The sequence below is a fragment of the Macaca fascicularis genome, chromosome X (assembly GCF_037993035.2).
Source record: "Macaca fascicularis isolate 582-1 chromosome X, T2T-MFA8v1.1".
Classification (NCBI taxonomy): Eukaryota; Metazoa; Chordata; class Mammalia; order Primates; family Cercopithecidae; genus Macaca; species Macaca fascicularis.
In genome coordinates, this window is record NC_088395.1 from 16,476,725 (window position 1) to 16,491,454 (window position 14,730).

Sequence of the window (14,730 nt, forward strand, 5' to 3'; positions counted from 1 at the left end):
CCTGATTCCTTCAGAGAACATCTAACACCCCAACTCGGAGGGAGTTTCCTGGGCTAAGATTTCCCACTCCTTCTCATGGTGACTTCACAGCCACAAACACAGGATTGGCCAGAGGGTGAGCGCCTACAGGACGTCAGGCTGCTAACCTGCAGGACAGCCCCATAACCTTCACTGTAAGGAAAAGCAGCAGTGGGGGGTGGGGGGTGGAGACTCCACAGTGGGCTTGAGCATGGTGGGCAGCAGGGAAGGAGACACACAATGGGACTGAACAGAGTGCTCGGTGATGAAGACAGGCAGACCTGTGTCGCCCAAGCCTGTTGCCACAGGGATGCTCCCAGACCCAGCTCTGCCTTCACTGCAGTCCACCAATTCTCTCCACTAAACACATGCCAAAGAGCATCCCAGATGCTCCTCCGATAGATACATAAGAAGTACACAGGGGAAACAAAGAAGGGAGCAATCAATATATCAGGGACGCCAAAACAGAAGTCAATAAGCAGGAAACAGCTGAATGCTGGGGGGTGGGGGTGGCGGTGAGGGAGATTTCAGAAAGTTCCGTATGGCTGGGACATAAAGAGATGCTATGCTAGAGGAAAAGCTAAAGACCTGCAAACCATTCCATACCATTAAAATAGTCTGAGGAACATTACCCACATTTAGACAGAAACTTCAAAAGAAAACAATGGCTCCCAACGAGCTTAGACCAGTAAAAGGAAACAAGGTATCCAGGTAACTACTTCAGGCTTCTATTTTGAAAATGGATCCTAAGAGGAGACAGTCTAAGAAGCTAATCAAAGAGCAGGTAATGGGGGGAAATAAATGGTCTGCTGGCACTAAAAGTCTGTCCAATCGGCTCATAAACCCACCCAGCCGTCCGCTGCACAGTGGGAAACACAGCCTCTCCACACTCCCCCTCCTGCCTGAGTCCCCAGCTACGGGGCTGCCTCTCCCTCGTCAAGGTCTCATTTCCTCTGGTTTCCCTGGTACAGAAGCCATACTTCACAATTTGAAAAAAAGCATTAAAAAGGCTCAACTCGGCCGGGCATAGTGGCTCAAGCCTGTAATCCCAGCACTTTGGGAGTCTGAAGCCGGCAGATCGCTTGAGCCCAGGAGTTTGAGACCAGCCTGGGCAACACAGCAAGACCCCATTTCTAAAACACACACACACACACACACACACACACACACACACACACACACACACACACAAATTAGCCAGGCACAGTGGTGTGCACCTGTAGTCCCAGCTACTCTGGAGAGTGAGGTGGGAATTGGAGAAGGTAAGCACAGTTGCAGATGGAGCCTCCTCCCAGCCTCTGCTACCCAGCCAGAATAGCAGCAAGTTCTCCTAGGGTGAGAAACATTTTCTGTAAACGGTCAGAGAGTAAAGATTCTAGCCTCTTTCAGATAGTAAATCTTCTAGGCTGTAGGGTCTGAAACTCTGACGTTGGACCACAAAAGCAGCCATAGACAATATATAAACAAATTGGTGTGGCTGTGTTCTAATAAAGCTTTATTTATAAAAACAGGCTGTGGGCCAAATTTAGAATATAGTTTGTTGACCCTATAGCAGACTATTTGGCACCTGAACTTTCAAATCCGAGTTCACACCTTTATGATAACAAACCTTTAGTGTTACCCCACCTAGGTGTCAAAAATCTAATAAACTCATAGTCAGGGTCAATAAACATGAGTTTTACCCAGAAAAGGAATCTTCTTTGTCCTTGCCCAAGAAATCGCCTGGAGTTTTCCCAATGTTCCTCTGATTCCGAAGCCTCCAGGCACAAGAATACCACTGAAATCAATACAAAATGAGGGTAAACTTGACTATCCATTATTTTTTTTTAACTAGTGTTTTCAGCCATTCATGCAATGCTTGCTCCAATCACTAGTGACTATGCTCAAGCTCTATTTTCAGAATCAATCATATGACTTCACACCCTGAACTTTTTTTCTGAAATCTTCCCAATGTTATGAAGAAATTGTGACAATTTCTCACAACTGACTTCAATATATATTGTATGATAAGTCTTTGTGGCATCAGAGCGTACTAACTGGGAAACCCAATTCAATTAAGAATGGCACTGGGAAAAGAAACTGAATGAAAATAGGTTAAGGTTCTTTCAAAGCACTATTATAAAAATGTTAAGATCTCTTACATCATCAGAAAGAGTTAAATTGGAAAAATCAGCCTAAGATTTCAAATGCTAATTAAGTAGTGGTAAATGAAAATTTCTTGGCTAGAAGACTTTAGCGACCTAGGCAAACACAACAGCAACACAGTTCAACAGAAAACCCAGGAGGATCATGCTAACCTCATGATGCAATGCTGCCCCCAAGAGTTCTGTCAATTACTTGCAAAATAAAACCTAAAATCTAAGACATGTGGAAAAGAAAATATAATCAAGAGAGAAAGGGCTGCTCTGTCAATGGAGTAGCTATTCTTTATTTCTTTACTTTCCTAATAAACTTGCTTTCACTTTACTCTATGGACTCACCCTGAATTCTTTCTTTAGCGAGAGCCAAGAACCCTCTCTTGGGGTCTGGATTGGGACCCCTTTCTGGTAACATCTTTCTAGCAACCACAGAAGGAACAATACTGAGTACGTGGTGGGGTCCAGTTACATCTTTCTTTTCTTTTCTTTTTTTTTTTGAGACAGAGTCTTGCTCTTGTCACCCAGACTGGAGTGCAGTGGCGCGATCTCAGCCCTCTCCAACCTCCGCCTCCTGGGTTCCAGCAATTCTCCTGCCTCAGCCTCCCGAGTAGCTGGGATTACAGGCGCACACCACCACGCCCAGCTAATCTTTTGTATTTTAGTAGAGATGGGGTTTCACCATGTTACCCACGCTGGCCTCGAACTCCTAAGCTCAGGCAATCCGCCCACCTCAGCCTCCCAAAGTGCTGGGATTACAGGCATGAGCCACCGTGCCCGGCCTCCAGTAACATCTTTCTAGCGAAACACGGAAGGAACAACACTGAAGAGACCCCGTACCCAAAGGAAAATCATCTGTGTGCACCAGTTGGCTGACTTTGGGTAAGTGGGGTGCATATACCCAGGTAAAGGATGGGATTGGGTTAGAGGCCCAACTTAGCGGAGTTAGAGTCTCTCCTAAGACAGAGAGGGTTAAAGGCTCCTCTCAATAAAAGGCAAGGATGCTTGACTGACCTTGGGTTCGAGGTACAACTTAGGAAGGTTAGAGTCCTTCCTAAGGTTTAGGGGGTTAGAGGCCACTCTCAGTAAAGTCCCTCTCTGCTAAGAATGGGTTTGGCACTATGGGATGTTAACTGCTATTCTCTTTGGATTATTCTGCCTTGCACTCTTTGCTGATAGTTATGGGTGACAGAACTAGTCATGTACAGGACCATGGGACATGGGGAGCTGTTTCCTCCCCAAAAGGGGAAACTTGAGAGCTGATGAGACTCCTGGAAAAGATCCCTTCAGGACTGACAAGCAGCCACCTGAACTTTTCAGTGTCGCAGCAATGGGTGTGTCTTTCTCTGGACTCCCTGAGCGCTTTGCCTTCCCCAAAATGCCGCGGGCAATGCTTTTCTCCCTCTCTCTCCTTTCCTTTTCTTATCTTTTCTATTGCTCAAGGCGACCATCTTGCCCAGAGACAAGTTGAAATTCCTGGTCAGAGGTTGGATTAATGATGATGGGGCCCAACTGGGGACAAGTTTGAGCCTTGCCAGTAAGATACTGGGTGCTAGGGAGAGTGGCTAATGTCGTTTTGTCACACATATTTTGCTCTGGCCAGAACGGGAAAAGATAATTTTCCTTTGTGTTGCAGCTTGGCCCCCAGGGCTGTGGTGCAGCCAGCCGGGTCACTAGGGCTGCTCAAGGAAAGGGAACCCAGAAGCCTAGCATACTGACAAAAGGCTAAGAATGTTTTACTAGTCAGACTTCTGGCTTCTCTCTGTGCAAATTGGTTGAATGAATGGTAAAAATCACTGTTTATCTCCTCTGTAAAGTTTTGATTAATGGTAAAAAGGATTTGTGAGGCTACTCTTAAGCTACAGTGAATCTGGTGTGCTTTGTGTGTCTTTCCGTATTGTTCTGTTATAACGAGGGGTACCTTAGGATAGGATGTGGGCCTAGGACCCCTGTAAGCCTGCTGTTCAAGCCATCCCAGCAAACTGGTCAATCACAAACTTTGCTGTAGGTCCCTGAAGAAAAACTGGATAAGGGTTCCCTCTCATCTTGTTTCATGTCCTTGGGAGCTTGACCTTGTAACCATGTGGCAGTACTTTCTCTTGGTCTCCACCATCACAGTGGCAACCTGGGTTCAGGGTTCAATTCCTAGTTTAGGGGATAAGCCTTTCTGATTGATATTTGGGTGCTTACAACTACTGGATCGTCTTTCTGTCTGTGCATTTATATGTATTGTATGTGTGATGTAAAAAAAAAAAAAAAAAGCTTTAATTGGTTTAAAAATAGTAAGGCTTAAATCAAGTATTTTGTAAGAAAAGTAAAAATTGTAATGACTTTTAGTTCACATAACTTTAGTAATCTTTGGGTAATAAAAACAGCTTTAAAGATTATTGGGAAAATAAAGACATTTGGTCTAAATTAGGCAGGTCAGATTAGGTTTTCTCAATGCTTTAAGGTCATAAACTGCTTTGACTTTTGAAAATTGTTCAATTTACCTACTTTGGAGCATTAGATTCTAGATAAGGCCTGGGGACATGTTGAAAGTCATGCCCCCTAGCTATGCTAGAAAAGGTCAGACCTTCTCTAGTGTCCTAGGCTCCATACCTAGTACATAATTAAAATTGCTTACTAACCAGATTTTTCACCAAAAGTAAAAGTTGCTGAGAGTTAACAGTGTAACCTGTAATTGAGACTACTGAAGAAACAGTTTTACATGCAAGTTGTAAAAGGAAAGTGAAATGTGTTTTTAGTAAAAGATTATAAGAAGGCATGGAAATGTGGATTTTTTTTATTTTTATTTTTATTTTTTTTTTGCCTAGATTAAAAGGTTAAAGGATTGTTTTTTGCTTTGTGTTTTTGTTTTCAGATGAAGTTTCACTCTTGTTGCCCAGGCTGGAGTGCAATGGTGCAATCTCGGCTCACTGCAACCTCCACCTCCTGGGTTCAAACGATTCTCCTGTCTCAGCCTACCAAGTAGTTGGGATTACAGGCATGCACCACCACACCTGGCTAATTTTGTATTTTTAGTAGAGACAGGGTTTCACCATGTTAGCCAGGCTGGTCTCGAACTCCTGACCTCAGGTGATCCACCCACCTCAGCCTCCCAAAGTGCTGGGATTACAGGCGTGAGCCACCGCATCCAGCTAACGGATTCTTTTAAGTTAGATAAGATAAAGCTGAAAGTTTGAGCAAGTTGTAGAAGGTTTGTGAAAGAGTAATCTTATAAAAGAAATTATGCGTGTGGACATTGGCTGAAGTTAAAGGTATATTCAGGTTTTCCATAAATTGAACATTGAAATGAAAGCACAACAGATTTCTCTTAGAGCACTGATCTGCTCTTTAACAAAAACTTGTAAAGGAGCCGGGCGTGGTGGTTCATGTCTGTAATCCCAGCACTTTGGGAGGCTGAGGTGGGTGAATCACTTGAGGTCAGGAGTTCGAGACCAGCCTGGCCAACATGGTGAAACCCCATCTCTACAAAAATACGAAAAAAATTAGTCAGGCATGATGGCAGGTGCCTGTAATCCCAGCTACTGGGGAGGCTGAGGCAGAATTGCTTGGACCCAGGAGGCGGAGGTTGCAGTGAACCAAGATCACACCACTACACTCTAGCCTGGGTGACAGAGCAAGAGATTGTGTCTCCAAAAAAAAAAAAAAAAAAAAAAAAACTTGTAAAGGATTATAGAAGGTTTGTAAAAATCTTACCTTATGGTCAAACTAATTAAAATTGGATAGATTTATCTATAAGGTTTTATTAAAAATTGGGTTTGACATCAATTTAATGCACTAATACAATGGTGAAGTTTGGTATATTTGGTATAAAAATTATACAAAAAGCACTGTCAAATATGAAATGGTGTTTGGCTTTCTTTGGGCTGTATTTGTATAAACATGTTATTGGTATGTGTTCCAAAATTATGAGAAACTTCTATAATTCTAATATGACTTAGTGTATGTTATTAATAATTATCATTGTTATGTAAAATTGTTGTCAGCCACAGATGTAACAAATTCCTAGTCAATTGTGGCTTTAAGAGTGGCTGCCCTAAAACATTTTGTCACCCACAGACAATTGTATTGTTTTGGTACTCTTCAGAAGGTAGTTAATAATCAACTATAGAACTCTAACAGGTGTTCTTCAATGCAGGTTTCTGATCACTTTGGAGATTGTGACGGCAGAATAGAGGAAAATCTTTCAGGACTCTCATGGAGAGCTGAAATATTCATGACTATCAAGTAGAACAGGAGTTAGCTCCATGGAATGAACTAATAAAAAATTAATATTTTTTACTTTGCTTAAAATGTTGCTGATCCTTTTTGTTTTATTTTTCAGAATCAAGAAAACTGTTCTTTTGAGCTATATGCAGCTTATAACAATTGAGTAAAGTATACTCCTGTGAACAAAATTTGGAGCATATTTGTTTCTTTCTACTTGATTTGTCCAGAATTTGGAAACTATTTGTGATTATTCTTAACTTATGGCAATATAGTTATTTGCATAAGTGCAATAAGAATCTTTTTTATTTTGCAACAGGACACAATTGGAGGGAGAAACTGGTTATATTACCAAGGCTTTGACTGGAATGGTGTGCTTTCCTGTAAAGAATCAAACTTGAATTATAAAGCCAATACAAGCCCCTTGGGAAAACTGGCCTCATACCTTGTCTACACAGTCCCTGTACAGGGTTTCTGACCTGTGGTAACTAAAGAATGCCACTTTCTGACAGGTCCAGGAGCCTCAAGTTATCTTGGGACCTCAAAAGGAGAGGAATTTACCCAATTCATAGGTATTTGAGGGTACAAACCCATGGCTGGGCTTAGCTTTTAAAAAGGTCTTATCTGAGATTCCTTATGGAATAAGGTTCCATCAAAGCCAATTTTAAAAGCCCATGTGAAAAATAATTATTCTTGCTGCACTTTATAGAAATAATCAGGCCAAGTATAATAAAGCAAACTGTTCTTACCATGATTTGTCTTTAGTAAAAATGGGAAACTGGAGAGAGAAAAAATTATGTTCCAAGAACTATGGTCTACCTGTTATTATTACAGATTCTAGATGCATTGGTTGTTTTTGAAGTTTTTTTCTGCAATTTAGACTGACCCTGCTTATTCCTGTGAGACAATCAGTGATCTGTGACTGCAGCTCAGAAAAAAACAAGAGCAGGGCTGGGCGTGGTGGCTCACGCCTGTAATTCCAGCACTTTGGGAGGCCAAGGCGGGTGGATAACAAGGTCAAGAGTTCAAGACCAGCCTGGCCAACATGGTGAAACCCATCTTTACTAAGAATACAAAAATTAGCCAGGAATGGTAGTGTATGCCTGTAATCCCAGCTACTCGGGAGGCTGAGGCAGAAGAATTGCTTGAACCTGGGAGGCGGAGGTTGCAGTGAGCTGAGATCATGCCACTGCACTCCAGCGTGGGAGACAGAGCAAGACTCCATCTCGGGAAAAAAAAAAAAAAAGAGGGATGGGTAATGTAAAAATTGGGATCAGTGTTCTAATTCTAATTCTAATTCTAATTGGGATCAGTATTCTAATTCTGGGCATGTACTGAAATCAGCTAGCAACCGCATACCAGTTTGGTTCCAATAGTTGCCCAGTTCACGGAAAGCCTTCTAATTTAGTTTACTTGGGGTAATTTTTTGCTTTACTGTTGTGGAATATATTGCTATTGTACTCTTTGTGTAGGAATGCAGAATAAGCTTACTCAATGTTTTCTTAAATTAAACATTTATTAATCTTCCAGATATCACCTTTTGTTGGAACTCAGAGTTGTGAATGGCCCTCACCATCTGACGCTTTCTGACTGACCTCTTCTCTACCCCAAATACAAGAAACTCTAATAGTTAGGGAGGAATGTCATTGCCCCTATTCAACACGAAGAAGTTACAGAAGATGGAGCTTTGTCCCTCTGCAACCCTTAGTAATAAGAGTTCTCTTATAAAAGGGAGAGGGGAAATGTTGAACCAGAGCAACTCCATCTTGAATAGCGGCTGGGTAGAATAAGGCTGAGACCTACTGGGCTGCATTCGCAGATAGTTAGGCATTCTAAGTCACAGGATGAGATAGGAGGTCAGCAAAAGATACAGGTCATAAACACTTCATTGATAAAACAGGTTGCAGTAAAGAAGCCGGCCAAAACCCACCAAAACCAAGATGGCAATGAGAGTGACCTCTGGTCATCCTCACTGCTACACTCCCACCAGTGCCATGACAGTTTACAAATGCCATGGCAACATCAGGAAGTTACCCTATAAGGTCTAAAAGGGGGAGGCATGTATAATCCATCCCTTGTTTAGCATATAATCAAGAAATAACCACAAAAGGGGCAACCAGTAGCCCTCAGGGCTGCTCTGCTTGTGGAGTAGCCATTCTTTCATTCCTTTACTTTCCTAATAAACTTGCTTTCACTTTTTAAAAAGAGAGAGAGAAAAAAAAGCTGTCATTCTTATACTTTAACTTTGTATACATAAGATTTATCTCTGCATCTTTCAGGAGAATCAACACATTTTCCCTCCAGTACAGTATCCCCATCCTCCCCAAATAAAACCATTTCTACGCACATGCCACCAGCATTAACATGGCACATTTCCAATCAATGCATATGATGGTGGCACAACCACCTGCAAAGACCACAAGTACTCCAAACTACCTTCCAAAATGCATGAAAGTTAGCAATTAGGGTAGACTGAATCATTACAGAAAAAGTACAATGGTCCTGTCCTAACTGGTGTGCATGGGCCCTGGTACTCACTCAGCTTTGCATAGCTTCTGCCAAGCTTCGTGAAATTTCACAGGGTCCTCGGTTTCAGTGATCTTCTCCAGATCAATGGAGTCTATGTACTAAAAAACATCCAACAGATAAAAGGAGTATTTAAGAAAAATAAACACTCAAAAATACTACAGCCATCTAATACTATGACACATTATTCAATAATTACTTATTATGCAAACACTGTACTGGGCACTAGGGATAGAAAACATAGTCTCTGTTTTGTGGCTCTTATCATCTTTCAGAAAGATTACAAAACCAGATAAATGGGCATCCACACTATACTATGATAATGGCTATGACAGACAAAGAAGAGAACGATGCAGAAGTAACTAGGGGTTAACTGCGTGGGGTGGCACGTGCCTGTAGCCCCAGCTACTTGGGAAGCTGAGGCGGAAGGATCCTTTGAGCCTGGGAAGTCCAGGCTGCAATGATCCCCGATCGTGACACTGCATTCCAGCCTGAGTGACAGAGTGAGACCCTGTCTCAAAAAAAAAAAAAAAAAAAGCAACTGGGAGATCACTAGAACTGGACACTGGAGGAAAGACAGGAAGGATCGACATCAAGGAAGAGCTCTGAGGAGGTAATGTTCAAGAAGCCAGCCGAGAGGAGAGCAGAAGCAAGATAAGCATGTGTGTGATGGGACACAGCAGGGAAGGCATGCAGGAGACAAACAGAGGAGAGGAGAAGGGTATGAAATCTCCAGCAGGCCAGGTGCATTGGCTTACGCCTGTAATCCCAGCACTTTGGGAGGCTGAGGCGGGCGGATCATCTGAAGTTAGGAATTCAAGACCAGCCTGGCCAACATGGCAAAATCCCGTCTCCACTAAAAACATAAAAATTAGCTAGGCGTGGTGGTGGGTGCCTGTAATCTCAGATACTCGGGAGGCTGAAGCAGGAGAATCACATGAACCCAGGAGGCAGAGGTTGCAGTGAGCTTAGATTGTGTCACTGCACTCAAGCCTGGGCAACAGAGCGAGACTCCATCTCAAAAAATAAAAAGAAATCTCCAGCAAAGGAGCCACTTATATGAAACCTCAGAGGAAAAAGACAGAAAGTGGTAGCCACTCTGGGACCCTCAAAAAAGGCCCCACCCAGCGAGAGGACAGACCTGATTAGTTGGAGGAAGGCAAGGGACGAGGCTGAGAGGCCATGACACAGAGTTGACACTTGAAGGCACTTGCAATGGTTTGAATGTCTGTGATCCCCCAAAATTCTTATGTTGAAATCCCAGCTCCCAAAGAAATGGTATTAGGAGGTGGGTGGGGTCTTTGAGAGATGATTAGGTCAAGAGGGCAGAGCACATAGGAATAGGATTAGTACCCCTATAAAAGAGGCCCCAAAGACCTCCCTCACCCGTTCTGCCACATGGGGATATAACCAGAGGTTGGCCCTCTGCACCCAGAAGAGGGCCCTCACCAGAGCCCGGTTACATGCTGGCACCCTAATCTTGGACTTTCAGCCTCTAGAATTGTGAGAGAGAAATGGCAGTTGTTTGTAAGCCACCTGATCTATGGTACTTTGTTACAGCAGCCTGAACAGACTGAGACACCACTGAAAGATCTTAAGTAAAGGGATGACAGGAACAAAGAGAACCGAGAAAGATTTTACAAAGATCACTCTGGTAGAGTGTGGCAAAGACAGGGAAGACTGGCAGCTGGAAACCAGCCTGGAAGCCGCTGCAGCTGCAGCAAACCAGGAGAGAGAGACAGATGCAGCTCAACCTTAGAAGGAAGATGACAAGGCAACAATTCAAATAGTACTTAGGAGAAGCTAATGTCAATGAATCCTATCAGATGAAGCATCATGTGCACCAATTCCTATGTATATAACAGCCCCTCTCTATCTATATTAGTTTAGTATTTCTTCTGTAAAAATGACTATCTGGCCAAGCGCAGTGGCTCACGTCTATAATCCCAGCACTTTGGGAGGCCAAGGCAGGTGGATCACTTAAGGCCAGGAGTTCAAGACCAGCCTGGCCAACATGGCGAAACCCTGTCTCTACTGAAAATACAAAAATTAGGTGTGGTGGCGGGCATCTGTAATCCCAGCTACTCGGGAGGCTAAGGCACAAGAATTGCTTGAACCCAGGAGGCGGAGGTTGCAGTGAGCCAAAATCGCACCACTGCACTCCAACCTGGGAAACAGGGCGAGACCCTGTCTCAGAAAAGAAAAAAGAAAAGAAAAGAAAAAAAGACTATCCAAATAAACTTTAAGATACAAATTTTTAAAGGCTTTATAAAATGTATATGTCATGGCAATTTTTCTATTGCTGTTTTCTTTTTTTATATAACGAGGCAGGCAACTTGGAGGAGTGGGAGGAATGGGAAGTAAACTATTCCTTAGAAAGCCAAAAATAAAAAGTGATTAGGGGCCGGGCATGGTGGCTCATGCCTGTAATCCTAGCACTTTAGGAGGCCAAGGCAGGAGGAATTGTTTGAGGAGTTCAAGACCAGCCTGGGCAACATAGCGAGACCCCATCTCTACAAAAATTAAAAAACAGGCCAGGCACGATGGCTCACGCCTGTAATCCCAACACTTTGGGAGGCCAAGGCAGGTGGATCACCTGAGGTCGGGAGTTCCAGACCAGCCTAGCCAACATGAAGAAACCCTGTCTCTACTAAAAATACAAAAATTAGCCGGGCATGGTGGCGCACACCTGTAATCCCAGCTACTCAGGTGGCTGAGGCAGGAGAATCACTTGAACCCAGGAGGCAGAGGTTGCGGTGAGCCGAGATTGTGCCACCGCACTCCAGCCTGGGCAACAAAAGCAAAACTCCGTCTTAAAAAAAATTAATTAATTAATTAAAAAATAATAAAATAAAAAATTTTTGTTGTTGTTGTTGTTTTTTTTTTTTTTTTTTGAGATGGAGTCTCGCTCTGTCCACCAGGCTAGAGTGCAGTGGCCGGATCTCAGCTCACTGCAAGCTCCGCCTCCCGGGTTTACGCCATTCTCCTGCCTCAGCCTCCCGAGTAGCTGGGACTACAGGCGTCCGCCACCTCGCCCGGCTAGTTTTTTGTATTTTTTTTAGTAGAGACGGGGTTTCACCGTGTTAGCCAGGATGGTCTCGATCTCCTGACCTCGTGATCCGCCCGTCTCGGCCTCCCAAAGTGCTGGGATTACAGGCTTGAGCCACCGCGCCCGGCCTAAAATAAAAAATTTTTTTTTTTTTTTTTTTTTTGAGACGGAGTCTCGCGCTGTCACCCAGGCTGGAGTGCAGTGGCCGGATCTCAGCTCACTGCAAGCTCCGCCTCCCGGGTTCACGCCATTCTCCTGCCTCAGCCTCCCGAGTAGCTGGGACTACAGGCGTCCGCCACCTCGCCCGGCTAGTTTTTTGTATTTTTTTTTTAGTAGAGACGGGGTTTCACCATGTTAACCAGGATGGTCTCGATCTCCTGACCTCGTGATCCGCCCGTCTCGGCCTCCCAAAGTGCTGGGATTACAGGCTTGAGCCACCGCGCCCGGCCTAAAATAAAAAATTTTAAAACTGATTAGGAAAGGAGGCTAAAAAGAAGAGAGAGAAACAGCAGGTAGGTCTCCTAAGCTGGTGTCAAAGTGGAAGTCATTAAATTTCTTTAACATATAAATGGATCTTTTTACTCATCATACAAAGTTTTTGCCATTTAAGTCAAGATGATAAGGCTTGCTTACACAATGATATACTCATATTGAATATAATTAAATATAAATGTGAGATAGATATATAAACATACGTATCCAACTGGTAACAAGTGGGATATCAGGGAGGAGGAATCTGCTTTCTGCATTTTAGACTTATGCTTTATTTTGTTTTGCTTTGTTTTTTGGAGACAGGGTCTCAATCTGTCACCCAGGCTGGAGCGCAGTGGTGCAATTATAGCTCACTGCAGTATCAAACTCCTGGGCTCAAGCAATCTTCCTGCCTCAGCCTCCCAATTAGCTGAGACTACAGGTGCATGCCATCACACCTGGCTAACTTTCAAGATTTTATAGAGATGAGGTCTCCCATTGTTGCCCAGGCTGGTCTTCAACTCCTGGGCTCAAGCAACCCACCTGGCTCAGCCTCTCGAAGGGCTGGGATTACAGGTGTGAACTACTTCACCTGGCTTATGCTTTGTTTAAATGTTTTACTCTAAACATGTACTACTTCCGTTCTTATATGGAAGAATATACTCAAGCTATGTAAGATAACTACACCTCTGTTATTCCACAATACTGAGTTTCCAAAACAAATAATCACTGTTTGCTAGCTATCATTCTTCCAAGTTAGAGAGGGGAATATAGCATTTTTAAAATCTAGATTCCATTCCAATGCTAAAGGAAAAAAATATCCTATTATTTTCTTGTTAGCCAATTACGATGTACTTGAAGGAGCATGACAAGCATGCTCATTCATCTGAATGTGCAAAGCCTAATTTCAGAAATGTGCCTTAAACCTACATGTAGAAAACAGTTTACACAGGCCAAGCGCAGTGGCTCATGCCAGTAATCCCAGCACTTTGAGAGGCCAAGACGGGCAGATCACCTGAGATCAGGAGTTCGAGACCAGCTGGCCAACGTGGTGAAACCCCGTCTCTATTAAAAATACAAAAATCAGCTGGGCATGGTGGTGGAAGCCTGTAATCCCAGATACTCAGGAGGCTGAGACACAAGAATTGCTTGAACAGTGAAGACAGAGGTTGCAGTGGGCCAAGATCGTGCCACTGCACTCCAGCCTGGGCGGCAGAGGAAGACTCTGTCTCAAAAAAGGAAAAAAGAAAACCGTTTACATAGCAAGCCTAGCTGCTGCCCTTGGAAAGGCTTGCTACAAGATTGAGTCTTGACTGGCTTCTGGAAACTCTGACTTTGGGAGGGTTCCCATCATTCCAAGAACTGATAGGAGAAGCTCAGTGCGCTGAAAGTGTCTGTACAGACAGCATAGTTTCTGCTGCATGCTTTCCTTCTGGGAGGCTGGCATTTTGGGAACTGTTAAGCAAAGGGTGCGTATGTGACCAGCCCCCAGTAAAAACCTTGGGCTTCAAGTCTTCAACAAGCTTCCTTAGTAGATGGCAGTTTGCATGTGTTATCACAACTCACTGGACTCTACCAGGGGAGGGCGCTTAGAAGCTTGCGCCTCGTTACCCCCAGACTTCACCCTGCACGACTTTTCCCTGGCTGATTTTGCTTTGCATTGTCTGGCTATAATAAATCTTAGCTATGAGTATAACTATATGCTGAGTCCTGTGAGTTCTTCTGGTGAATCATAGGTCCTGGAGGTGATCTCAGGGACCCTTTAACAAAACTTGCCCTCTGGAACATGTGCTATTGGCATGAATTACTGAGATAGCCAAAAGACCAGGCCAGGACTCACCATCAGATTCAACTTGTGGTTGATGGCCAGGGCTGAGTGTTCCAGGGCTTTGAACACAGAGGCGTAGCAGTCTCTGAGCTTGGTGTATTTGCCAACCAGGGCTATGGAGCATATTTTCTGTAACCTTTCATACCTGGGAAAGAAAACAAACTCAAAGGTTATATGCACGTAACAACATCACAGACAGAACAATGGCAGCTGCTGCTCTTATTCCAAGGCACTTTTTAAAACCTTAGGAGCAGCTGTAGTCCCAGCTACTCAAGAGGCTGAAGCGAGAGAATCACTTAAGCCCAAGAGTTTGAGACCAGGCTGGGCAACATAGTTAGACCCCATCTCTACAAAAAATACAAAAATTAGCCAGGCGTGGCGGGGCATGCCTATAGTCCCAGCTACTCAGGAGGCTGAGGTTGGAGGATCACTTGAGCCCAGGAGGTCAAGGCTGCAGTGAGCTATGATCACACCACTGCACTCCAGCCTGG

At 43.8% G+C, this 14,730-nt stretch overlaps 1 protein-coding gene across 3 annotated transcripts in view; it reads right to left on the reverse strand.

Annotated features, from left to right (window-relative positions):
- The window catches only part of CTPS2 (CTP synthase 2), a 121,274-nt gene that overhangs the window by 78,986 nt on the left and 27,558 nt on the right, over nt 1-14,730 (reverse strand). For all 3 annotated transcript variants that reach the window (XM_045384400.2, XM_045384401.2, XM_045384402.2), the window contains exons 9-11: nt 14,252-14,384; nt 8,904-8,992; nt 1,701-1,795 (exon numbers count right to left, since the gene is read on the reverse strand). In XM_045384400.2, coding sequence (XP_045240335.1) covers nt 1,701-1,795; nt 8,904-8,992; nt 14,252-14,384 — 317 coding nt within the window. The remainder of the gene's footprint in view (nt 1-1,700; nt 1,796-8,903; nt 8,993-14,251; nt 14,385-14,730) is intronic.